The following is a 24,053-nucleotide window of genomic DNA, read 5'->3' as shown; positions in this document are numbered from 1 at the left end:
AATGGGGGTGGTAAAAGGAGGAGGATCAGAAGTTCAAGGTCAGCCTTAGCCACACAAATTCCAGGCCAGTCTGAAATATATGAGATTTTTTTTTTTGTCTAAACAAAACAAAACAAAACAAAACAACTAAACCAAAACCGAACAACAAAGTTACTAAAATTAATCTGTAAAATTAAAAGCAGAGACAGAGTGTCACAGCACGAAAGAAAATGAAAATTCCCTAGCGGAGCCTCTGGTTTGAAGGTCCGGCCTGAGCTGGCGGCACACACCTTTCACCCCAGCACTCCACAGGCAAAGGCGTGCAGATCTCTGAGCTCAAGTCTAGCCTGGTCTACAGAGCAAATTCCAGGATAGCTTGGAATACACAGAAACCCTGTCTCAAAACAACAACAACAACAACCAAAAAAAAAAAACCCCAAAATTCTTTTTTGAAAAAACAAAAACAAAAAGCCAACCAAACTAAGGGTCTGTGAGTGGGCTCAGTGGAAAAGCTCCTGCCCACGATGGTGAGGTGCCCAGTCCCATGCCCAGCACTAGGAAAGAATGGACAAAGTGTCCGATCTGTTTTCCTGTGACAGCCATTGTACTGTGCTTCCAAAAGGAATACAAACAAGAGGGTTCCCCAGCCGCTCACTTTCACCCTTCCGCCTTGTCCTTCCGAACACAAGGAAAAAGCAAGGCCCCCTCCCTCGCTTGTCTGAGCCAGGACTCATGGGTCCCAGTGTGCCGCTGGACCCGCCCACCGGGGCAGGCATCCCCTGGGCTGCCAGTCTGCTGTTCCTTCTGCTAGCCTATCCGCAGTTTCCTCCTGACCACCATCCGTCCGTCTGTCCGTCCGTCCGTCCGTCCTGCCCATCAGCGCCCATAGGGATATTCCAGATCCTTCCCTTGGGAGGCTCCTCTTGCCCGCGGAGCCTGCCTAGAGTGCACAGCGCTAAGGTGGGGGTTCTGCACCCTTCAGATCCCATCCCCAACTCAAAGCTAGATTCCTAAGGGGACTTTTCCGGCCTCTGTGGCTCCGAAACCACCAGGCTCTCCAGAGGCAGATGGTGCTGTAGCCACCGTACCTATGGCCTACTCCATGTTCTAAAAGCAGGCCTGCCCCTCTTCACCTCCCTCTCTCTCAATACTACAGACAGAGCTGAGGACTTCGCAAATGACGGGCGTGGCTCTGCCCGAGCCTACCCCACGGCCATGCCCCTTGCGCTCCTGTCTCCCTCCCTTTCATACAACAGCTTCAGCATGCAGATCTAGGACCCTGAGCTTGCTGGAGACACACTCACTCCGGAGCGCCGACCCCAGCTCCCCTTGTCTGTATTTATTTTGCTTTATCACAGTAGGATCTGGCTATGTAGCCCAGGCTGGTCTCAAGCCAGTAACCCTGCTTCAGCCCCTCATGCTTGAAAAAAGAGGCACCTCTTGAGGCAGGGATTCTCTGTGTACCAGGCTGGCCTCGAACTCACAGAGATCTATCCGCCTCTGCCTCCCAAGTGCTGGGGTTAAAGGCGTGCATCACCATGCCCAGCTTGAAGTATGTCTTGACTGTGCTATTGCATTAAGAGTAGACAGTTTTATGCAGCTTGGGAGAAGGGCTTTGCAGTGTGTGTGTGTTTTGATTTTGAGACAGGATCTCCTATAGTACCAGCTGGCCTCGACTCACTTTATACACCTGATGATGACCTTCCGCCTGATTAGCCTAATTCTACCTTTCAAGTGCTGGGATCACAGACCTGCCATTATCCCTAGCTTCGTGTGGTGCAGGGGATCAAACCCAGGGCTTTGTGCATCACAGGGAAGCATTCCAACAACTAAGCCACATCTCTAGCCCTGCTTCTATTCTGCATAGGAGATTGAATGTAGAGCACTGTGCATGCTGGGCAAGTGCTCTACCACTGAGCCACGCCCCCAGCCCCTCACTGGGGGATTCTAGGCAGGGCTCTACCACTGAGCCACGCCCCCAGCCCCTCACTGGGGGATTCTAGGCAGGGTTCTACCACTGAGCCACGCCCCCAGCCCCTCACTGGGGGATTCTAGGCAAGGGCTCTACCACTGAGCCACGCCCCCAGCCCCTCACTGGGGGATTCTAGGCAGGGGCTCTACCACTGAGCCACGCCCCCAGCCCCTCACTGGGGGATTCTAGGCGGGGCTCTACCACTGAGCCACGCCCCCAGCCCCTCACTGGGGGATTCTAGGCAAGGGCTCTACCACTGAGCCACGCCCCCAGCCCCTCACTGGGGGATTCTAGGCAGGGGCTCTACCACTGAGCCACGCCCCCAGCCCCTCACTGGGGGATTCTAGGCAGGGTTCTACCACTGAGCCACGCCCCCAGCCCCTCACTGGGGGATTCTAGGCAAGGGCTCTACCACTGAGCCACGCCCCCAGCCCCTCACTGGGGGATTCTAGGCAGGGGCTCTACCACTGAGCCACGCCCCCAGCCCCTCACTGGGGGATTCTAGGCGGGGCTCTACCACTGAGCCACGCCCCCAGCCCCTCACTGGGGGATTCTAGGCAAGGGCTCTACCACTGAGCCACGCCCCCAGCCCCTCACTGGGGGATTCTAGGCAGGGGCTCTACCACTGAGCCACGCCCCCAGCCCCTCACTGGGGGATTCTAGGCGGGGCTCTACCACTGAGCCACGCCCCCAGCCCCTCACTGGGGGATTCTAGGCAGGGGCTCTACCACTGAGCCACGCCCCCAGCCCCTCACTGGGGGATTCTAGGCAGGGGCTCTACCACTGAGCCACGCCCCCAGCCCCTCACTGGGGGATTCTAGGCGGGGCTCTACCACTGAGCCACGCCCCCAGCCCCTCACTGGGGGATTCTAGGCAAGGGCTCTACCACTGAGCCACGCCCCCAGCCCCTCACTGGGGGATTCTAGGCGGGGCTCTCCCACTGAGCCACGCCCCCAGCCCCTCACTGGGGGATTCTAGGCAGGGGCTCTACCACTGAGCCACGCCCCCAGCCCCTCACTGGGGGATTCTAGGCGGGGCTCTCCCACTGAGCCACGCCCCCAGCCCCTCACTGGGGGATTCTAGGCAGGGGCTCTACCACTGAGCCATGCCCCCAACCCCTCACTGGGGGATTCTAGGCGGGGCTCTCCCACTGAGCCACGCCCCCAGCCCCTCACTGGGGGATTCTAGGCAAGGGCTCTACCACTGAGCCACGCCCCCAGCCCCTCCCTGGGGGATTCTAGGCAGGGGCTCTACCACTGAGCCATGCCCCCAACCCCTCACTGGGGGATTCTAGGCGGGGCTCTCCCACTGAGCCACGCCCCCAGCCCCTCCCTGGGGGATTCTAGGCAGGGGCTCTACCACTGAGCCACGCCCCCAGCCCCTCCCTGGGGGATTCTAGGCAGGGGCTCTACCACTGAGCCAGGCCCCCAGCCCCTCCCTGGGGGATTCTAGGCAAGGGCTCTACCACTGAGCCACGCCCCCAGCCCCTCACTGGGGGATTCTAGGCAGGGGCTCTACCACTGAGCCATGCCCCCAACCCCTCACTGAGGGATTCTAGGCGGGGCTCTCCCACTGAGCCACGCCCCCAGCCCCTCACTGGGGGATTCTAGGCAAGGGCTCTACCACTGAGCCACGCCCCCAGCCCCTCCCTGGGGGATTCTAGGCAGGGGCTCTACCACTGAGCCATGCCCCCAACCCCTCACTGGGGGATTCTAGGCGGGGCTCTCCCACTGAGCCACGCCCCCAGCCCCTCCCTGGGGGATTCTAGGCAGGGGCTCTACCACTGAGCCACGCCCCCAGCCCCTCCCTGGGGGATTCTAGGCAGGGGCTCTACCACTGAGCCAGGCCCCCAGCCCCTCCCTGGGGGATTCTAGGCAAGGGCTCTACCACTGAGCCACGCCCCCAGCCCCTCCCTGGGGGATTCTAGGCAAAGAGCTTCATCCCTAGCCAGTCCTTTTTAAAATTTGATCCCAAGACTTGGGAGGCAGAGGCAGGTGGATCTCTGTGAGTCCGAGGCCAGCCTGGTCTACAGAGTGAGTTCCAGGACAGCCAGGGCTACACAGAGAAACCCTGTCTTGAAGAAACAAAAAATTAAGAGATGGAAAAATCTGACTTTGACACAGAGCCCACGTTGCCCAGGCTGGCCTTCTAAAGCTTGCCTCATTCTCCTGAATTCCGGCATAACAGACCTGTTACACAGGAACTGGGGAGAGCTGTGCTGTGACTACGGACGCAGCCCCCTTGGCCTCCCTCAGAAAGGAAGTGTCTGTCCTGGGCTGTGCAGGGAGTTCCAGGGAAGCTCCAACTCTCTGAAGCCAGAACCAGGGCCGACTCTGGGGAACGAACCGTCTGGAGGGCTGGACTGCTGTGCCCTGAGGGCGTTTTCCAGCCCTCCGGCCACTCCCGTTGAAGCCAGGAAGAGTCCTTTATTGCTTGTGTGTGTGTGTGTGTGTGGGTGTTGTGCCTGCATGAACCTGTGCACGTGTGCAGTGTCCCCAGAGGAGAGAAGACAGCGATGGCTCCGTGAGAACCGGAGTCAGAGAGGGCTGTGAGCTGCCTCTCGCCTGTCGGGTCTCTTCCCCTGTGTCATCTGAGCCCCATGGGTGGGTGTGTTCCTTCTGGTCCAGGGACAACTGTGTAAAACTGCCTAAAACTTCTTCTATGGTGCTGCCTCACCGCGTGTGCAGCCAAGGCAACCCTATGCCACAGCTCACCTCCTGCGTCCTCAGCCTTTCCTGCCGCCCCCATCCGCCACCCAGTTACATTTTTTTCCTTTTTGAACAGGTTGGCCTTCCTCACCATGTCACTGAGCCCCTGGAACCTCTGCGGTTCTTGTTCTCAGGATGAGGCCAGAGTAGAGTGTAATGGCCCGTGCTTACAGACCCAGTTCTGAGGCAGCTGGGTTGGTCTGAATTTGAGGCTAGTGTCTGAGCTACATATTGAGCCCCTGACTCAAGGGGAAAAAAAAGAATAACTTGCCAAGCAGTGGTGGCACACAGCTTTAATCCCAGCACCCGGGAGGCAGAGGCAGGTGGATTTCTGAGTTTGAGGCCAGTCTGGTCTACAGAGTGAGTTCCAGGACAGCCAGGGCTACACAGAGAAACCCTGTCTCAAAAAACCAAAACCAAGCCAAAACAAAACAAAAAAAAAAGAATACCTTGTTGTCTGCCACATCCTTGGTGGACAGAGTAAGCAACTAGCACCCTGTAGGTGCTTAGTAAGCACTTGTCAAAGCTAGGTGCTTTGGCACACTTCTGGAATCCTAGCACTAGAGACGAGGCAGGAGGATGCAGTGTTCAAGGTCAGCCAGGCTCCTAGAGGAAGGAAGGGGAGTCCGGAAGACGGCGGCAGAGTGCTAGCCGTCCTATGCAGAGTGCTGCTTTTGTCCCCAGACCCAAGAATCTCGGTGCGATGGCTCATGCCCTTAATCCCAGCACTCTGAGGTACAGGCAGAGGCCGGGGATGACAAAGTGGCTCGGCAGGTAAGGACGACTGCTGCCAAGCCCGACACCGGACAACCTGAGTTTGATCCCCTGGCTCCCGTGGTATAAGGAGAGAACCGAATCCCAAGAGTCATCTTCTGATCTCTAAACATTGCAGGGCACGGACACACACACACACAACGTACAAACTTCTACAAAACGAGAAGACACTTGCCAACACATTAAGAGTGTCAACCTGAAAGCTGGGACGCGGAGCGACAGCCAGGCTCGCCCCCACTCACCGATGACTCTGAGCCAGGTCACCCCCCTGCGGGTGCCGTTGGGAAACGTGGCGAACTCGCAGGTGTAATTGCCCTCGTCTTCCACCCGCAGGCCCCGGAAGGCCAGCGTGGCATCCCGCAGGTCCGCGTTGGTTTCCGGGCTCGCTCTGACAAAGGACAGACGCTCCTTGCTGAACTGTGAGTTGGGGAAATCCACGCCGAAGGACGGGTGGAAGGCAGCCACAACTGTGCCATCCAGGCGCTGCCAGGTCACCTGAGAGACGCGCTCCGTCGTGGGCGGGAGCAGGTGGCACGGTAACTCCACGGTGCCTCCCAGGCGGCCCCGAACCTCAGGAAGCACTCGTACCCGCACATCTTGGGCTCCTGGGGAGAGGAAAGAGGTCAGCCCTGTCGGGGAGGGAGGGAAAAGCCAGAGATCTCCAGGACAGGCGATACAGGCTCTCACAGGATAGCCCGGGGCTGGCCGGGAACTCACAGAGATCTGCCTCCCAGTGCTCGGATTAAAACTGCCTGTCACCACACCTGACCCACCTTGTCTTTTTAGTGTTATTTTTTAGATTTATTTACTTTTAGTTTATGAGCCGAGTGTTTTGCTTGTGTGTTGTCTGTGCACCATGTGCATGCAGTGCTGGTGGAGGCCAGAAGGGGGCGTCAGAGTCCCAGACACGGGAGTTACAGGTACTTCTCAACCTTTGTGGAAGCTGGAACTTATGGAAGAGTAGGCAGTGTGCTCTTTTTGAGGGGACCGAGGGAGCAGGGTTTCTCTGTACAGCAGAGCCCAGGCTATCCTGGACTCGCTTTGTAGACCAGGCTCTGCTCCCTGGTGCTGGGATTAAAGGTGTGTGCCACCACACCAGGAGGCAGAGTGCTCGCTCCTGAGTGCTGAGCCATCTCTCAGCGCCCCACAGTGTTTGAGAAAGGTCACTTGTTGGCCCGGAGTTCACTGTTTCAGCTAAGCTGGCCGGCAAATCCCAGGGAGCCCTGTTTCAGCCTCGTCAGTGTTGGGGATCGAACTCCGGTCCTCACACTGACAGAAAATGCATGGCCCACCGCTGTCTTCCCCGGCTCTGTTCTCTGCACTCTTACACAGATGGTCATTTGACTCGGCGAATTACACATGCTCGGTGGGCTACACTCGTTTGTCCCTGGGGGTCTCTTGCATGCATACATACAGTCTGGCCACTGTCACCCCCACTTCCGCCCCACTACCTCCTCACCCCCGCATGGCTCCTGCTGAACCCCTTTCTTCCCAAGAAGTCTGTCTCTGACTTGGATGTCTTATTTTCTGCTGCTCTGCATGGGCGGCTGTGGTTATCTACTGCAAGGTGGACTACAAGCCCCAGGCTACCCCACTGGTCACCACGCCCCTCTCTCAGCAACTTCCCAATGTCTCCTCTAGGAAGGTGGGGTCTTAAGAGACCCTTCGCCTATTTTCCCATTTTATTTATTTTTGTTCTTTTGGAAACAGGCTCTCTCTACATAGCCCTCGCTGTTTTAGAACTCACTATGTAGACCAGGATGGCCTTCAATTTAGGGATCCTCCTGCCTCTGCCTCCAGAAATGCTGAGATAAAAGTTGTTCACCGCTGTGCCTGGCTGTATTTTTATTTAAAAAATTTTGTTTTAAAAATTATTTGAAGCCGGGCAGTGGTGGCGCATGCCTTTAATCCCAGCACTCTAGGAGGCAGAGGCAGGTGGATTTCTGAGTTCGAGGCCAGCCTGGTCTACAGAGTGAGTTCCAGGACAGCCAGGGCTACACAGAGAAACCCTGTCTCGAAAAAAACAAACAAAATTATTTGATGTATATGGACGTTTTGTCTATGTATGTCTGTGCACCACAGGTGTGCATGGTGCCTACGGAGGCCCTGAGAGGGCATTTGATTCCCTGGAGCTGGAGTTTCAGACAGTTGTGTGTTGCCGTATCAGTGCTGAGAATTGAACTCAGGTCCTCTGGAAGAGCAGCCAGTGCTCTTAACCGCCAAGCCAAGTCTCCAGCCCCCAATATCTCACTTTAAAGTTTTTATGTTTTTTGTTTTGTTTTTCGAGACAGGGTTTCTCTGTGTAGCCCTGGCTGTCCTGGAACTCACTCTGTAGACCAGGCTGGCCTCGAACTCGGAAATCCGCCTGCCTCTGCCTCCCAGAGTGCTGGGATTACAGGCGTGCGCCACCACCGCCCGGTTCCGGCTTAATTTTTTATCTTATGTGTATATATGTATGTGCATCTACGTGCGGTGTGTATGCAATATAGTGTATCAGGTACCTGTGCAGGCCAGAAGGGGGCGCCACAGCCCATGGAATCAGAGGTCTAGGCTCTGGCCCGGGAAGCTCAAGTCCTCTGCATGAGCTATGGCCTCAGGCTGTCTCCCCGTCTCCTGCACTGTGAACAAATATACAAACGAGGAAGCACTCCACGGTGACCCAGGGCACAATAATGTGTGGGTTTAAATCCGGGGCTTAACATCTCTGTGCCTCAGTTTCCCAGCTGCATAATGAGGGCATAATGACAGTGCCGCACACCCCAGGGGTGTTATGAGCACCGAGGAATGCTTGGAGAGTACTAGGCCGAGGTCCACAGAGAACTTGAACTTTGTAAACAGAGGCCAGATAATTACAAGTGGCCATTGACAGTGAGCCCCGAGGCGAGGGACTCAAAGACTGCACAGGACTCGTTTCTATGAGCAACTGCTTACAACCAGAGAGACAGAGAGAGAGAGACAGACAGACACACACACACACACACACACACAGCTGCCACTCAGCGGACAGTGGTCAGTGCGTTCCGTCCTGGACTCCTCACACAGAAGAGCCCACGGAATCTGGGGTGTGGTAGCAAAAGCTTTTAACACCACCACACAGGAAGTGGAGGCACAGGGATCCCTGTGTGTTTGAAGAAAGCCTGGGCTACATAGTGCATTCCACACCAGCCAGGCAGACATAGCTAAACCCTGCCTCAAAAACAAAAACAAAAATAAATAAATAAAAAAAAATAGCCAGGGGTGGGGGAGATGACAAGGACCTAGAACCTAAGAGCACCGGCTATTCTTGCAGAAGACCTGGGCTGGGTCCTGAGACTGGCTCACAGCCATCCCACACGCAGCCCTTTCTTGGACACTGCACACATATGGTGCACAGACATGAATGGAGGCAAAGTCGCTTCTCCGCCTTTTGGCTAAGATCAAGTGTATGGACGTAGGCAAAACACCAATTCACTTCAAACAGTCTTTTAAAAAGGAGAACCTGGGTGGTCCTGCTGAGGGAATCTGACAGAACCCAATACTGGGGTCAGACAGTGCCAGGGAGGATGAACGAGTGGCCATCAGTTAAGAGAGTCACGCCGTCTCCGATATGCGATATGCCTCACCACTCAAACCCAGCAGACCACCGAGACAAAGAGGGCTTCATCGTCTGCCACAGAGCAGATCCACATGGGCTGAGAAGCGGACAGCTTAGCAGGAGAGCCCTGCCTAGAATCCCCAGTGAGGGGCTGGGGGCCTGGTTCAGTGGTAGAGCCCCTGCCTAGAATCCCCCAGTGAGGGGCTGGGGGCATGGCTCAGTGGTAGAGCCCCGCCTAGAATCCCCCAGTGAGGGGGCTGGGGGTGTGGCTCAGTGGTAGAGCCCCGCCTAGAATCCCCCAGTGAGGGGGCTGGGGGCGTGGCTCAGTGGTAGAGCCCCGCCTAGAATCCCCCAGTGAGGGGGCTGGGGGCGTGGCTCGGTGGGAGAGCCCCTGCCTAGAATCCCCCAGTGAGGGGGCTGGGGGCGTGGCTCAGTGGTAGAGCCCCGCCTAGAATCCCCCAGTGAGGGGGCTGGGGGCGTGGCTCGGTGGGAGAGCCCCGCCTAGAATCCCCCAGTGAGGGGCTGGGGGCGTGGCTCAGTGGTAGAGCCCCTGCCTAGAATCCCCCAGTGAGGGGCTGGGGGCGTGGCTCGTTGGGAGAGCCCCGCCTAGAATCCCCCAGTGAGGGGCTGGGGGCGTGGCTCGGTGGGAGAGCCCCGCCTAGAATCCCCCAGTGAGGGGCTGGGGGCGTGGCTCGGTGGGAGAGCACTTGTATACCAGAAGAAAGGCTCTGGGCTCCAGCCCTAGCACTAGGGAGCAGCAGGAGCAGGAGTACTTTTTTAAAGAATCGCAACACAGATAGATGTGAACTTCCTGCTGCTTGCTGCTTCTGGGCTGGGTGACCTTTTCAAGCCCAAGTTCTTCCATGTGTAAAATGGAGACATTTAAGTCACCCTGCAGGGTTCCCTAGAACAATTCCAGTAAAAGATCTGACACTCTTTGCAGGACAGGTCACAGGGTCAGTGCCTGTCCCCACCGGCCACATGTGGCACCGCTTGCCTTTGCTTCCGCTTGGGTTTTATTTTGTTTGTTTAGACAGGGTCTCAGTGTTTGGGTGAAGTTGGCCTTAATTCACATCAATTCTCCTGTCTCAGCATCTGGAAGAGCGGGATGACACATTATAGCTAGGCAGAAGGACATTTAGGGCAGGACAGTGGGCTTGAAAGGGTGTCAGGGAGGGGTTGGTGAGATGGTCCAGCGGGTAAAGGTGATTGCAGCCAAGACTGATAACCAACCGGATTTTAATCCCTGAGATCCACATAGTGGACAGAGATAGAGTGGACTCCTGAAAGCTGTCCTTTGCTGTCCACACGTGTATTCACACACACACACACACACACACACACACACACAGAATCAGGCTCAGCAACCTTCAGTCATATTTTTCAAAACTAAGGAGGCAGAGGCATAAGGATCATGAATTTGGGGCCAGAGAGCTCCGGGTTAACCTGCACTACCCGGGGACGCCCTGGCTCAAAGTCATAAATGAAAGCATACAAATGACATGAATCTTACCGCCCCAAGACTCCAGACTCAGTTTCTAGGTCTTTTATTCAAAGAACGGATGTTCAGTGATAGCTCAACAGTGGTTTTTGTTTGTTTGTTTAACTACTACATTTACTTGTGTGGGGGGCAAGAGTGGGGGGCCAATGCACCGGTGCAGGGCTGGCTCTCTTTTTCCACTGTGTGGGTCTTGGAGACAAAACTCAGGCTGTCAAGTTTGGCAGCAAGCATCTTCACCTGCTGGGCCACCTCCCTAGCTCCTGTTTTGTTTTCTTGGGATGGGGTCTGACTACCTAGTCTCGGCTAGCCTGGAACTCAAGACACTGATGTAACATAGTTGTACCAGCACCCCACTACCACCCAGAGTAGTGCTTTTTTTTTTATTTGTTTGCTTTGGTTTTTTGAGACAGGGTTTCTCTGTGTAGCCCTGGCTGTCCTGGAACTCACTCTGTAGACCAGGCTACCTCAGACGCACAGGCTGCCTCTGCCTCCTGAGTGCTGGTCTGTTCTTAAGGCCCTTCCTACCCCTGAGAAGCAGGTCAGCACGGAGGCCTGATGCACTCTCTCCCCTCTCCTGGAGTAAACACCACCGGGAAGCGCATCCTTGTAGGCTCCATCTTTAAAATTTTCCTTCAGTCAGACACTGTGTGCTCCTTCAGGGCTTAACTTGCCAGCCTTCCCTGCGTGGGTCACCTCTTGGTACCTGCCTCTCGGGCTTTGTCCCCACACACAGCTAGAGGACCTTTGGTAGCTGGTGCCCCTCTTCTCTGCTTGGGGCGTTCAGTAGCTCCCTTCTCACTCAGAGCCCTGCGTGTTCGTGCCCAGCCCCTTGGTATCCTCTCTAACCTCTCCTCTCTGATCTTCTGGCCAGAACAGTTCTCTCCTTATCTAGCTCACTGAGGCAGGATCTGGTCACCATAATGATAACAAGAATTCTTTTTTTTTTTTTTTTTTTTTTTTTTGGTTTTTTCGAGACAGGGTTTCTCTGTGTAGCCCTGGCTGTCCTGGAACTCCCTTTAGACCAGGCTGGCCTCGAACTCAGAAAGCCGCCTGCCTCTGCCTCCCAAGTGCTGGGCTTACAGGCGTGCGCCACCACTGCCCAGCTGATAACAAGGATTCTTAATCCTGCTCCCTCCAGCACAGAACCAACCTCCCCCTCCCTGGCAGAGCCACAGGGGGCACAGCCCCGCTTCATCCATTATGATATTCCGGAGTCTAGAACAGTGTCTGGTGTTCTGAAGGTGCTCTATAAATGTGCTGAATGAATGAATGATGGACAACCAAAAGTGCTGCACTTCCCAGTATGGGGGTACACACTCCCAGTATGGGGGTACACACTCCCAATATGGGGGTGCACACTCCCAGTATGGGGGTGCACACTCCCAGTATGGGGGTGCACACTCCCAATGTGGGGGTGCACACTCCCAGTATGGGGGTGCACACTCCCAATATGGGGGTGCACACTCCCAGTATGGGGGTGCACACACCCAGTATGGGGGTGCACACCTTTAACCCCAGCATGGGGAGGGAGTTTGGCACAGGAAGAGCCTGGCCTGTGCCAGCCTATGAACACCCGTCTCCCAACAGCACAAGCAGCAGTTGAACTGGAGTGTGTAGGCTTTTCTGTGAGGGAACTGGGGATCTACGGGGAGGTGTGAACAAGGGGGAGGAACAGGATAAAGTTTGGAAAGGTCAGTGAGTCAAGAAAAGTACTCCAGTGCCAGGCGGCGGAGATGGTGCACACCTTTAATCCCAGCACTTGGGAGGCAGAGGCAGGCGGATTTCTGAGTTCAAGGCCAGCCTGGTCTACAGAGTGAGTTCCAGGACAGCCAGGGCTACACAAAGAAACCCTGTCTCGAAAAACAAGCAAACAAACAAGCAAAAAAGAAAAACACATATTTCTAATGGCTTTAGGAACAGAGACACCACCGCTCGTAGCATGAAATAGCACTGAAAATAAACTATGGTTGGCGCTGCCTAAGACCATCGGAAACAGGTTGAGGACTGCTGATCTAGATGGAAGGTTTTCTCCGGAGCAGGAATGGGAGCAGGACACTGGGTTTGGGGAGGAAGACAGACGTGTGGAGTTTGAAGTCTATGGTGAGGGGAGCCAGGGATTCTGGGTGTCAGATGGGGAAGCAGGGGAGATGAAGTCATGAGGCCAGGAAGATGCGCACATGGCCTGGTGCTGGAAACACATTTCCTGCGGGGGTGGGGTGGGGAGGAACTTCTCAGCAAGCTGCTGTGGTGACCTTGCAGGGACACACACAGCCAACACCACACCCAGAGACAGTGGCCAGAGAATGGCCAGTGGGAACCCTTGCTTCTCTCTGGTGACTGGTGACAGCTCTACAGAGATGTCAGCTGGGTCCTCAAACACACTTCCTAACTCCCCTGGGGGAGGGGCTAGCAGGCTTCCTGCAGGCCAAAGTAGAGACTGCCTCTGGCACAGGGGAAGCCTAGATGGAGAGAAGGCACAGGGCAGGGCTGGACCTGGGGGTGTAAGAGTCTGAGGGAGGAGGTTAGAGGAGGGTCCGGAAGGAAGGTTCCTTTCTTAGATTTCCGGCCTGGCTGGCTCCTCCAGTCCCAGCTGGCCCCTGCACACCTATAAAACCTGCTGCTGTCCTACCCCCCCCCCACGTCAGGGTGGGGCAGGGCTGGACAAACCCTTCAAGACCAGAGGGCTTTGAGGGCCAGCATCAGCTGCTGCCTCAGCCACCTGGGTAATTAATTAATTACATTAATCGTAGTTCCCACCCCCACAGCGGACATCCAGAGCCTGTCTGAGGGGTGAGAACACAGCCAGGGTGGCCAGGGTGCACGGCTTGGGCTGTGTCTGGAGTTCTATGTGAGCCTCCCGAGGCCCCTCTGCATGGCTGGACGCACGGTCCCCTCTGCTGCTGGGCTCAGCTGCACACAACCTCCCTATGGAAGCAGGCGCGTCCTGGCTGGGCCCAGGGATAGAGCCCAGGGATAGAGCCCCCTCACATCCTGCCCCGAGAGCGAGAGCGGGCCCCAGTGTGCGTCCCAGTTCCAGGAGATTCTAAACTCTGCTTGTGCACGCATCCTGCTCCTAGGGCCTGTTTCTTCTTTCCCTGACCCTTGGCCTCTCCTCTTATTCCCTAGAGTACCTGCCTATTTCTCTAAATGTAATATAACACACACACACACACACACACACACACACACACACACACGGAGGGAGGGGGAGGGGGGAAGAGAGAGAGAGAGAGACTTATTAATATGTATCTCTGGCTGTCCTGAACTCTCTAATTAGACCACACACTGACTTTGAACTCAGAGATCTGCCTGCCTCTGCCTCCTGAGTGCTGGGATTAAAGGCTTACGTTTTGTGAGTCAGGGTCTTACATAATTCAGGCTGTCCTGAACGTAATTATAGAGCAAAATATGATTTTGAATTGCTGAAGCTCTGGTGTCTACCGTCCATCTGCAGGACTGCATGCCCACTGGTGATTTTTAGGGTGCTAGGGATCGAACCTCACGCTTCCGGCATGCTAGGCAATCGCTCTGCGGACTGGTTTGCTCCCCTTGTTCTCTTGAGAGAAGGACTCCGATAACCCTGCCTGGCCTCAATTTCACTACATAGCCATGCAATCTTGAATTCACGCTTGGATTCCAGTCCTGCACCACCTGCTTTTGGACGTGCCGAGTTTGGAACCCAGGGTTTCACACACGCTAGGTGAGCGCTCTGTCCACTGAGCCATGGCCCAGCCCATGTCTCTTCCCCCCCATTCTTTCCGCTCTGCAGCCAAGGCAGCCCTGGGGGTGGACAGTCTGCTGCCTCAGCCTCCTCCACACTGGCACTGAGATTACAGGCCACTCTGTTTTTCCTGAGACAAGGTCTTCCTATGTAGCTCAGCCTGGCCTTGAACTCCCTGCAACCCCCCTGCCTCAGCCTTCTCTGAGTGCTGGAGTTCCAGGTGTTCACTCTCCTCCTGTCTTAGGTTTCTGTGACCCTGGGCTCTCCATGTCTGTGTCCCCAGCACCCACACGTCTCCACGGCGCCTCATGGCCCGGCCATCTCTCCTGGTCCCTCTCATCCTCCCCTTCCGGCTCTGTTTCTCAGCAATGCTGGGCATTAAAAATGTAACAGCATCCCAGGCGGGGGCAGGGGAGCTGGCCCTTGTGCAAGACTCCCTGTGCCTCCTGTGTCCCCTACAGGCTGGCCGGCCTTGAGACTGGCCTGTGATCTGACCTTTCTGAGTCATAGGACCTCCACAGTCCTTGGCTGGGGTCTTTTGGTCTCCTCTCCTGTCACCAAACCTCTCTGCCCTTCCAGGGTCCCCACCACACCCCTCCCAGCACCGCAGCCCCTTTCCTGGATCTTTCCGCCCTCCCTTGCAATCTTCTTCGTTCTCCGTGCTGACTCCATCCTTAGGTCTGCTTCCGGTCCCCTCTCTCGCTTGGCTCCTGTCCCTATATCCCCCCCCTCTCTATCCTCCCCCCCCATTTCTTCTCTGCTCAATTCCCCTTCCCTAATGAGAAGAGACAGCCAGGCCCTCCTCTCCCTCCCCGCGCTGTGTGGGGCTGCCTGGATGACTTAGATGAGCCGAGAGAGATAGGGAGGAGTGGGGAGGGCGGCTCAGGCTCGGGCGGGCGGGGAGGTCCAGGTGGTGCAAGCCCCACTCCCAGAGGAGGCCGGGAAGCAGGGAGGCTGAGCAGTTAGAGCCAGGGGAAAAGGGATGTAGGGAAAGCAAGGGAGACATGGAGAGAGCAAAGGAAGGACAAACAGAACAGAGAGGACAGAGCCAGAACAGAGGCAATGGAAAGAGAGAAGGGAGAGAAGAAAGGGAAAAGAGGAGGGAGAGAGAAAGAATGAGGAAGTGGAGATCCGAGTAGGGTGGGTTAGGCAGGGCCCAGCCCCTGGGAATCCCTCCAGGGGCTCAGCAGAGAAGGGACAGTCACGGCAGGTCTGGGAAACAGGAAGCACTTTGAGGAGGCTGCCCAGAATGGCTGCTGACTTGCTGGCTTTCAAAGGCTTCCAAGGGACAGAGTGGAACCTTGGGAGAGAGGGTCCTTTTTGGTTTCCTCGTTTGCAGGCCGGGAGGAGGAACAAGGTTTGCTCTGGGGTTCTGTGGAATCTGCCGTGAGGTACCACATGGGTGGATTCTAAGAATTCACCCGGGGGACAGGTACTGAGCTCATCTATCTGGGAGGTCAAGGCTGATGACTTCAAAGGAGGCGTGTAAAGAACAATGAGGCCAAAAGTGACGGGCACTCTCCCCACGATCCCTCTGATTCCCGCTCTGAGCAAACTCTCCAGAAACTTCCCGCTGCCCAGCTCCCCATCCCGCGGTGTGTAGTTGGAAGGAACAGCCAGGTCACCTGCTAGGGGCGGGGCCAGGTCAGGACACCTGTTTACACCCCACCCCATCCCCCACCCCAGGCCCCGCAGATCCCCGTACTCAGGGGCTCTGCGCTCCAGGGCTGGGGGTGGAAAGAGGAGCGTGTCTTAGAGAGGAGGCTCCTCCCATTTACCTCTCCAAGTGCTTCGAGGACAAAGGCGTGACCAAAGGAGAGATAAGGTCCCGAAACCGGGAGTCGGACTCCAGAGCGCTCCAGCCCCGCCCCGCCCCTCCCAAACTAGGTGAAAGCGATACCGGAAAACTTCCCCAGGGACGTCGCCACTCACAAGGAAAGGGGGAGGGGGAGGAGAACTGCAAACCTCCCGGGCTCTGGACTCTACCTGGGACGCAGCCAACTAAGTTCCCAATTTCAAACTGAGTCTTTAGCCTTTGATTAGATTTGGGGCGGGGGGTAAAGGTCAGAGTCCCCCGATCATTAAATTCCATTGCCTACAGTTAAATGCGAGCCTTCAAGATAGTTTCTCTGGACCCCAAATGCACCTGGATCCTCTCTGGACCCCAAATGCACCTGGATCCCAGCGAACAGAGCTCTTTACCCACAGTTAAACAAACCCAAGACCTACAAGTTTGAACCCCTTTTCCCCAATTCTACCTAGACCCCGGCTAGGCTCGCCTTCTGAGATCCTGGAGGCAGAACCTCTTAATTTCCCCAGAACCCAGAGGTCAGTGTCGGTAAACTCCCTGAGGCCGGAAGCCAGCACTCCAGACTCACACCCTCCCCGCCCCACGGTGCCCCCAACTCTCATCACTGGTTTGCCAAGGGCTCCCAAAGACCGAATTCCCCCCACCCCTCGTCTAGGGAACCTCGACCGTGGGTCCCCTCGCGCCCAATTCTCCCCGGGCCTCAGATGCCCAACCCAGCAAGAAGGAAAAGAAAAAAAAGAGGGGGGGGGGTCGTCCCTCCCTACCATCACGACCCTCCAGCTAGTGTGAGTGGGGGGGAACATTCTCCACATTCCTAAGGGGGGGGAGGGCAGAGACGGAAATCCAGATTCCGGATAAGTGATCGGCACTGGATGGAGAGGATTTAACCCCTTCTAGGCTGAGGGAGGTGGAGGGGGACAGAAACCCGGGTTAGAAAGGGCACTTGTGATGAAGCGGGGTGCAGAGAGGGAGGTTAGGAGACTCGGACAGAGAGCCCGGTGTTTGAGGGGATCTCGATCAGTAGGGCCAGCCTGGAAGGGGGCACGAGGGAAGGGGCCTCGGGGAGAGAGGTGGGGGACGATGCCCGTTCCCTCCCTTCTGAGGACTGACGAAGGCATCCGCGCGTTTTCACCTGTTTCCTGAAGCAGGAGCAGTAGCAGCGGCAACAACGGCAGCGTCGGTGACAATCTGGACGGCGGGAGGACTGCGGCCCGGGCCATGGGGGGCCCGGGGAGGCACTGGGCCCGGGCAGGGGGTGCCTAGGGACCACTCTTCGTGTACCGATCGGCTGGGAGGGCAGTCAGGGGTCTGAAGTGTCCGGCACCAGGCCGGCTTCCGCCGCTCACGGCTCCCCGGATCAGTTCTTTCGGCCCAGCTTTCCCTCGCCTGGCTCTCAGGATCCGCGCCCCCCGGCCCCTCGCTTAGCTCCAGCGGGCCGGACTCATGACGTCACAGGCCCCGCCCCTCTTCGCCAAGGCGATCCTAGGGCTCAGGCTCCGCCCCCTCCCAGAGCTATGACCCCGCCCACCCCGCGTCCCACACCTGTCTGGCCCCACGATTCCATCTCCGCCTTCTCCTGGAATTAAGCTATTTGACCACGCCCCCTGCCATGGAGCCACGCCCACACGTAACCCGGGAAGACCCGTTGCGCCCCCTACTGGTCGCTCTAATGAGACGCAGTCACACCCCCTTCTAAACTTCCGGTCGCCTCCCACCAGAAGAAGCCACGCCTCCTCGTCCAGACCACGCCCCACTGCCCTCTGGTTAGCCTGAGGATGTGGGCTCTTATAGGGCCTCCCTTCTTGAGGCACCGCCCCCTGGCGAGGCGAGACCACACCTCTGTCCAGCCTTTCTTCTAGTCCTGCTGCTGTGGTAGGTCCGGGTCACTTCTTAGTGGACCCCGTCTCCTTGTCATCTCCGCCCTAGATTCTCGTGTCGCCTCATCATTTCTTTCCAGATTTCTTCTGTTTCTCTATCGCTGAGTCTCCCTCCGCATCCCCATGTTTCCCTGTGGCTCTGCTCTTGTGTTTCTTTGTCTGTGCACGTGCCTATGTCACTTAGTCCCCGTGTCTCGCTGCATTCCTTTGACTGTGTGCGTCTCTCTTTACGTCCCTGTCACTTTCTGTTTCTTGTCTCATAGTTTTGTCTGTGTCACTCTTAATATTTCTGTCCCTGCATCTGGCCTCTGGGTCCCTCCCACCCAGTGTCCTTTTTTATATCGCAGCCTTCCGCTAGGGGGCAGCATAAACCAGCCCAGCAGGCCGAACCCCGCTGGGTGGGGCTGGGCCAGTCAATCTGTCCTCTGGCCCTACCAGTCCCTTCCGGTTGTCCTTGTCCCACTTTCTCTATCGCACCAGAATCCTGTGGTCTTTGTTGCTGGTTTTGAGGCGGCCCTTTTGTCTCTTCCTAGACGCTCCGCTCCTCTCCACGCCCACCTGCCTTTTCACATTCCCAGGGCCGCCCAGGGGAGCTAGGGAGAAGGGCCACTTGTTGGGGTGGGGGAGGGGACCCGCTGCTGGAGCGCCTCATGGCCAATCCACCCCAAGGGCCAGGCATTTGCAGGTTTCTTGTGAAAGCCGCCTGGGCTGGGCTGGGGCCCCTTCTGCAGCCTGCCACATACACGAAGGCCCTCTCCTAAGTGGCGAGGCCCACGGAGTGGACGCTGGCTCTGACCCACTTGCTTCCCACTCTTGCTAATGCTCCTATTTGTTGGTCTGCTAAGTATTCTGTGTGCGTGTGGGCCATGGCCGACAACTTGCTTTGAGTTGGTTCTTCCATCAAGTGGGTGCCGGGGCCCCGACTCACATGGCCAAGTTTGGTGGCAGGTGCTTTACCCTGGAAACCAGTCCACCCACCTTGGTTTTGTTTTATGAGATGGCGGCTGACCAGCAGAGGGTTACAATCCTGAGACTGTAGGCTCGCACCGACGACGCTCTGGGCCATGTGGCCTGTTCAGGAAGAGCCAGCCCTCTCCACTGTGAGCTGCTGCTGTATCCCTTTAGCAACATTGTTAAAGGGTTTTAGCTTTGCCCATCCACCAGGCACTCATGTAAGCCTGCTCCAAATAATCCCCCCAATCAAACCATGGTGGAGGTAGGGGAACTGAGTCATGGGGAGGGAAAATGACTTGGTCCCAAAGGTCAGGGTTACAAACAGAGGCGGGACCACGATAGACACTATTCCAAATTCCTTTGTCCTTGTTCCTTGCTCACAAGAATCTCAGGAAGGGGGTCAGACTGGGGCTGTGCAACTTTAATCCCAGCCCTCAGGTGGCAGAAGCAGAAAGATCTCACCGAGTTCGAAGCCAGTGTGGTCTGCAGAGCCAGTTCTAATCAGCCATGGCCACCATGTGACGATCAGCATGTCTGAAAAGTGGGCTAAGGCCCTGGCCCTTTCCAAACCGCCGTCAGGGGAGTAGCAGCGTGAGGTTTGTTGGCATTTCTAGTAGCTATGCAACATGACATGGAGATAATCTCTCAGGCTGGATGAATGTGGATAACAGGCACGGAAGAAACGCACCAAAGGCTTCAACTTGGTTCTTTTGTCCAAGACAGGGTATCTTAGTCAGGGTTTCCATTACTGCAACGACACACTGTGACAAAAAAAGCAACTTGGGGAGGAAAGGGTTTATGTAGTGACAAGTTTGGAATTTTGGTTCCTTTAAAAAGCACAGAAGTTAGCCGGGCGATGGTGGCGTACGCCTGTAATCCCAGTGCTTGGGAGGCAGAGGCAGGCAGATTTCTGAGTTTGAGGCCAGCCTGGTCTACAGAGTGAGTTCCAGGACAGCCAGGGCTACACAGAGAAACCCTGTCTCGGAAGAAAACAAACAAAAGAAAGAAAGAAAGAAAGAAAGAAAGAAAGAAAGAAAGAAAGAAAGAAAGAAAGAAAGAAAGAAGTATTATGACAGTGTTTTCATTTTAATCCCAGGTGTGGGGATGAGCGGCTGCCTCAGACTGCCCACAGCAGCCGATTGTGATTTTCTTCGCGCTCTAGCAGAAGTGTCGACTCGTCAGCTGCAGGTAGTTCTGGGAACTATTCAGAGGGCAAATAAATGCTAGAGCCCCAGTAGGTGGGGTGCATGGTCACTGGTTGTGGTTTGTTAGTTAGTTGTCCTCAAAGAAGACACAAAAGGAAAGGAATTAGAGTCAGGGATCTATCTCTTTCTCTCCTGTCTAGTGATAGCAAGTGAAACGGGGCGTGGTGTGGAGTTGAGGGTGGGAAAGAGAAAACCCCACAAAGTAGCAAAGACCCGCTGCAGACTTGTTTGCCTCACACGTCCACACTCCTGTCGTCTCTGAAGGAAGTCAGGGCATGAGCACAGCAGGGCAGGAACTGGAGGCAGGAGCAGAGGCCATGGACGGTGCTGCTGACTGCCTTCCTCCCTGTGGCTTACCTGGTGTGCTTGCTTATAGAACCCAGGACCTCCAGCCCAGGGGTGGCACCCCCACGATGGGCTGGGCCCTCTCCCATTGGTCACTAGTTGGGATATGTTTCATAGCCAGATTTTATGGAAGCATTTTCTCAGGCTCCTTCCTCTCTGATGGTTCTGACTTGTGTCAAGTTGACACGCAAAACCAGCCAGTATACAGGGTCTCGCTATGTAGCTCTGTAGCCTGGGCTGGCCTGCAATTTCCTAGGTAGACCAGGCTGGCCTTGAACTCACAGAGATCTGCTTGCCTCTGCCTCTGCTTCTGTAGTGCTGTGATTAAACCACCATACTGAAAGCCTTGATGACTTTTTTGTTCTAGAGATTTAATTTAATTAATTAATTAATTAATTAATTTATTTATTTATTTATTTAGGCTTTTCGAGACAGGGTTTCTCTGTATAGTCCTGACTGTCCTGGAACTCACTCTGTAGACCAGGCTGGCCTCGAACTCAGAAATCTGCCTGCCTCTGCCTCCCAAGTGCTGGGATTAAAGGCGTGCGCCACCACCACCTGGCTTTGTTTTTCTTTTTGTTTTCTTTTTGTTTGTTTTTTCAAGACAGAGTTTCTCTGGGTAGCCCTGCCTGTCCTGGAACTCACTCTGTAGACCAGGCTAGAGATTTAATTTGATGTCTGTGAGCATTTTTGCCTGGATGGATGTGCACCCTGAGTGCCTGGTGCCTGTGGAGGCCAGAAGGGGGCAGCAGATCCCCACCTGGAGTTATGGATTCCTGTGAACTGCCACCCTAGCTTCGGGAGACAAGCCTGGGTCCGCTACAGGAAAGAGCAGTGACTCTCTCTACATGTGTGTCTACATGTGTGTCTACATGTGTGTCTACACTTACTTGCTTATTTGCGTGGGGGAGGGGCCCGTGGGCCACAGCATGTGGATAAGGTGCAGGAGTCAGGTCTAGCCTTCAGTTTTGCGGGTCTCCAGTAATCGATCTTAGGTTCCAGTCTTGTCCTGGATTATGACCTTCCCTTCCTCTTCCTCCTCCCCTTTTTCTTCTGGGGGAGGGAGCAGAGCATGCACGGAGGTCAGAGGGTAAATTTACGGAGCCAACCCTCTCCTGTTCCAGAACCAAATGACGATGCTCAGACTGGTACAGCTGTGTCCGAGCAGCTGCCTGGCGGACCCAGCACTGTTTTTCTGAAGCTGTTTTATCTTGACTCAACTAAAGATGGAGACGGACTGGGGGCTGGAGAGATGGCTCAGTGGTTAAGAGCACTGACTGCTCTTATAGAGGTCCTGAGTTCAAGTCCCAGCAACTGCCTGGTGGCTCACAACCATCTGTAATGGGTTCCTATACCCTCTTCTGGTGTGTCTGAAGACAGCTACAGTGTATTCATATAAATAAGATAAATCTTTTAAACAAAAAACCAAAACCCCTGAAGAGTCCGGCCATCTTTCCTGCTGTGCACCTGCTCTTCGGGACGACTACCAAGTGGCTCCCTCTAGGCCCGTCTCCGTGGGCAGGCAGGCTCAGGAAGGAAGCCGGGAGTGTTGTGCTCCCGGGTTTCATGCCTGTGAGGAGTGCTTCAGCCAAGGGCAGCCTGGTGTGTTGACAGAGAACTGGGCGGGTCTCATACTTGGGAAGCCAACCTCCAGCTAGCTAGGGTCAAGGAGCCTCAGAGGCAGCACTACGCTCCGGATCCAGAGCCCGCTAGGCACAGAGCCAAGGGCTTCCTGTTCTGAAGAATTTACCTGCTCTGCGACCCTGCCCTTGCGGGAGCCAGGATTTGCGGCCCCTCCCCCAATCAGTGATATTGTCTCAGAGATGGAAGTGGGTTCCAGCCCCTAAACCCAATGGTGCCTGGAGGTAGTTTACCTTTGAATGCTCCAGTTAGTTATACATCTAACCTTTTGTTTTAAAGATTTATTTATTATACGTAAGTACGCTGTAACTGTCTTCAGACACTCCAGAAGAGGGCGTCAGATCTTGTTAGGGATGGCTGTGAGCCACCATGTGGTTGCTGGGATTTGAACTCAGGACCTTCAGAAGAGCAGTCAGTGCTCTTAACCACTGAGCCATCTCTCCAACCCCTTCATCTAACTTTTAAATTTAATTCAGTATGTGTGTGTACGGGTAGGATTTATACACACACACACACACACACACACATACACACATCAATATTTATTTCTCTGTGGAGCCCAGGCTGTCCTGGAACTCTCTGTAGACCAGGCTGGCCTCGAACTTACAGAGATCCCTCTGTTCTGTCTCCTGAGTGCTGGGGGGGGGGGGGGGGGTGCGACTTACCTCTTCTGCTTCTCAAATGCTTGGATTCCCAGTACACACCAAGATACTTTGTCTCCCCTGCCCCGCCCCCTGCAGCCCCAGGGTCTCCTTACATCACACCCTTGGCTGGACTTGATCTTGCAACAGTCCTCCTGCCTTGCCTCAATGCTCTACTAAGAATACAGATATGAACCACCATGCCTAGCTGGACTTATCAAAATTTCACTCTCCCTGCCCCCCACGTGTATGTTTATTTAGTATTGTGTGTGCCTGCTCCTGGAGAAGTCAGCTTGTGTAAGGTGGACCTCCTTCCATTGGGTGGGTTGGGGGGTGACTCAGGTCACCTGGTTTGGGGACTCTGAACCCTCACCTTTTGAGCCATCTTCTCTTGTTTGTCCCAGCATTCTAGAGTGTGAGGCATGAGGATGGAGAGTTTGAGGCCAGCTTGGTTTCCCTGAAACCTGTCACAAACAAGCGAGCCAATACCCAAACCCACCATCTCCAACTGTGCCACACATAGGAGGACAAGAGAGCTCTGCCTATGGACAGAGAGGTGGGAATTTCTGACCAAAGCCTGGATCTGGGGACTAGAGGTGGTCCCCGAAACCAGCGTCCCTTCCTTCTTCCCAAGGTTTCAGTAACCCATGGCCACTCTCTGTCCAAAAATATTCAATGGAACATTCCAGATATAAATAATTCAGTTTAAAATAACTTTTGTTTTAAACAATTTTTAACAATGCCTTATTTTATGTCCTTGTAATTATTCAATTTAATTTGTGTGAACGTGCATGTGTGTGTGACTGTGTATGTGTGTGTGTGTGTGTGTGTACATGTTGAGGCCAGAAGACAACCTCAGGTGTGCCTTAGGCACTATGAACCTTAAACAAATTTAACCTTTATGTATATGCGTCTGTACATGGGTATGTGCAAGTGACTGCAGGTGGCCGCAGAGGCCAGAAGAGGGCGGCAGAGCGCCTGGAGCTGAAGTTACAGGCGGTTGCGAGCTGCCTGATATGGTGCAGAATAGGACTGCAGTTCTCTGCACCCTTGACTACAGAGCCGCCTCGCCTCTCCAGCCCTAGCCACTTGGGTGTTTGAAAACAGCGTCTCTCACTGCTCTGGAAACTTGCCAAGCAGGCTGGACTAGCAAACTCCAGGGACTGGCCAGTCCTGCCTCCCAAGCAGTGGGTTACGTCCATCTTCACACGTGGGGCTCTGGGGAGTGGACTCACATTTCTATGCTTGCAAAGTGAAGTTGACTGAGCGCCCCCAGCCCTCCACGTTACTAACGACTGTTCGCTTTTCTTCCTTCTTCCCTAAGTCACTTCTTAGCTGGCTCTCGCACTGA

General features: G+C 55.2%; 1 protein-coding gene and 1 long non-coding RNA gene across 4 annotated transcripts in view; one reads left to right on the top strand and one right to left on the bottom strand.

Annotated features, from left to right (window-relative positions):
- Nectin2 (nectin cell adhesion molecule 2) overlaps positions 1-17,498 on the bottom strand; it is a 33,887-nt gene extending 16,389 nt beyond the window's left edge. For both annotated transcript variants that reach the window (XM_052171333.1, XM_052171338.1), the window contains exons 1-2: positions 17,172-17,498; positions 5,676-6,038 (exon numbers count right to left, since the gene is read on the bottom strand). In XM_052171333.1, coding sequence (XP_052027293.1) covers positions 5,676-6,038; positions 17,172-17,259 — 451 coding nt within the window. In that variant the 5' untranslated portion in view covers positions 17,260-17,498. The remainder of the gene's footprint in view (positions 1-5,675; positions 6,039-17,171) is intronic.
- A 324-nt stretch (positions 17,499-17,822) lies between these two features.
- LOC127683757 (uncharacterized) lies at positions 17,823-21,836 on the top strand. Of its 2 annotated transcripts, XR_007977582.1 has the most exons (4): positions 17,823-17,911; positions 19,302-19,466; positions 19,967-20,058; positions 21,545-21,836. It is a non-coding gene; the product is annotated as an uncharacterized LOC127683757 (long non-coding RNA). The 2 variants fall into 2 exon arrangements; XR_007977581.1 differs by lacking the exon at positions 17,823-17,911 and having other exon boundaries at positions 17,942-19,466.
- Positions 21,837-24,053: the final 2,217 nt, after the last annotated feature.

The sequence above is a fragment of the Apodemus sylvaticus genome, chromosome 1, assembly GCF_947179515.1.
Source record: "Apodemus sylvaticus chromosome 1, mApoSyl1.1, whole genome shotgun sequence".
Classification (NCBI taxonomy): domain Eukaryota; kingdom Metazoa; phylum Chordata; class Mammalia; order Rodentia; family Muridae; genus Apodemus; species Apodemus sylvaticus.
The sequence above is the reverse complement of the archived record's forward strand: the minus strand, read 5'-3'. Positions and strand labels throughout refer to the sequence as shown.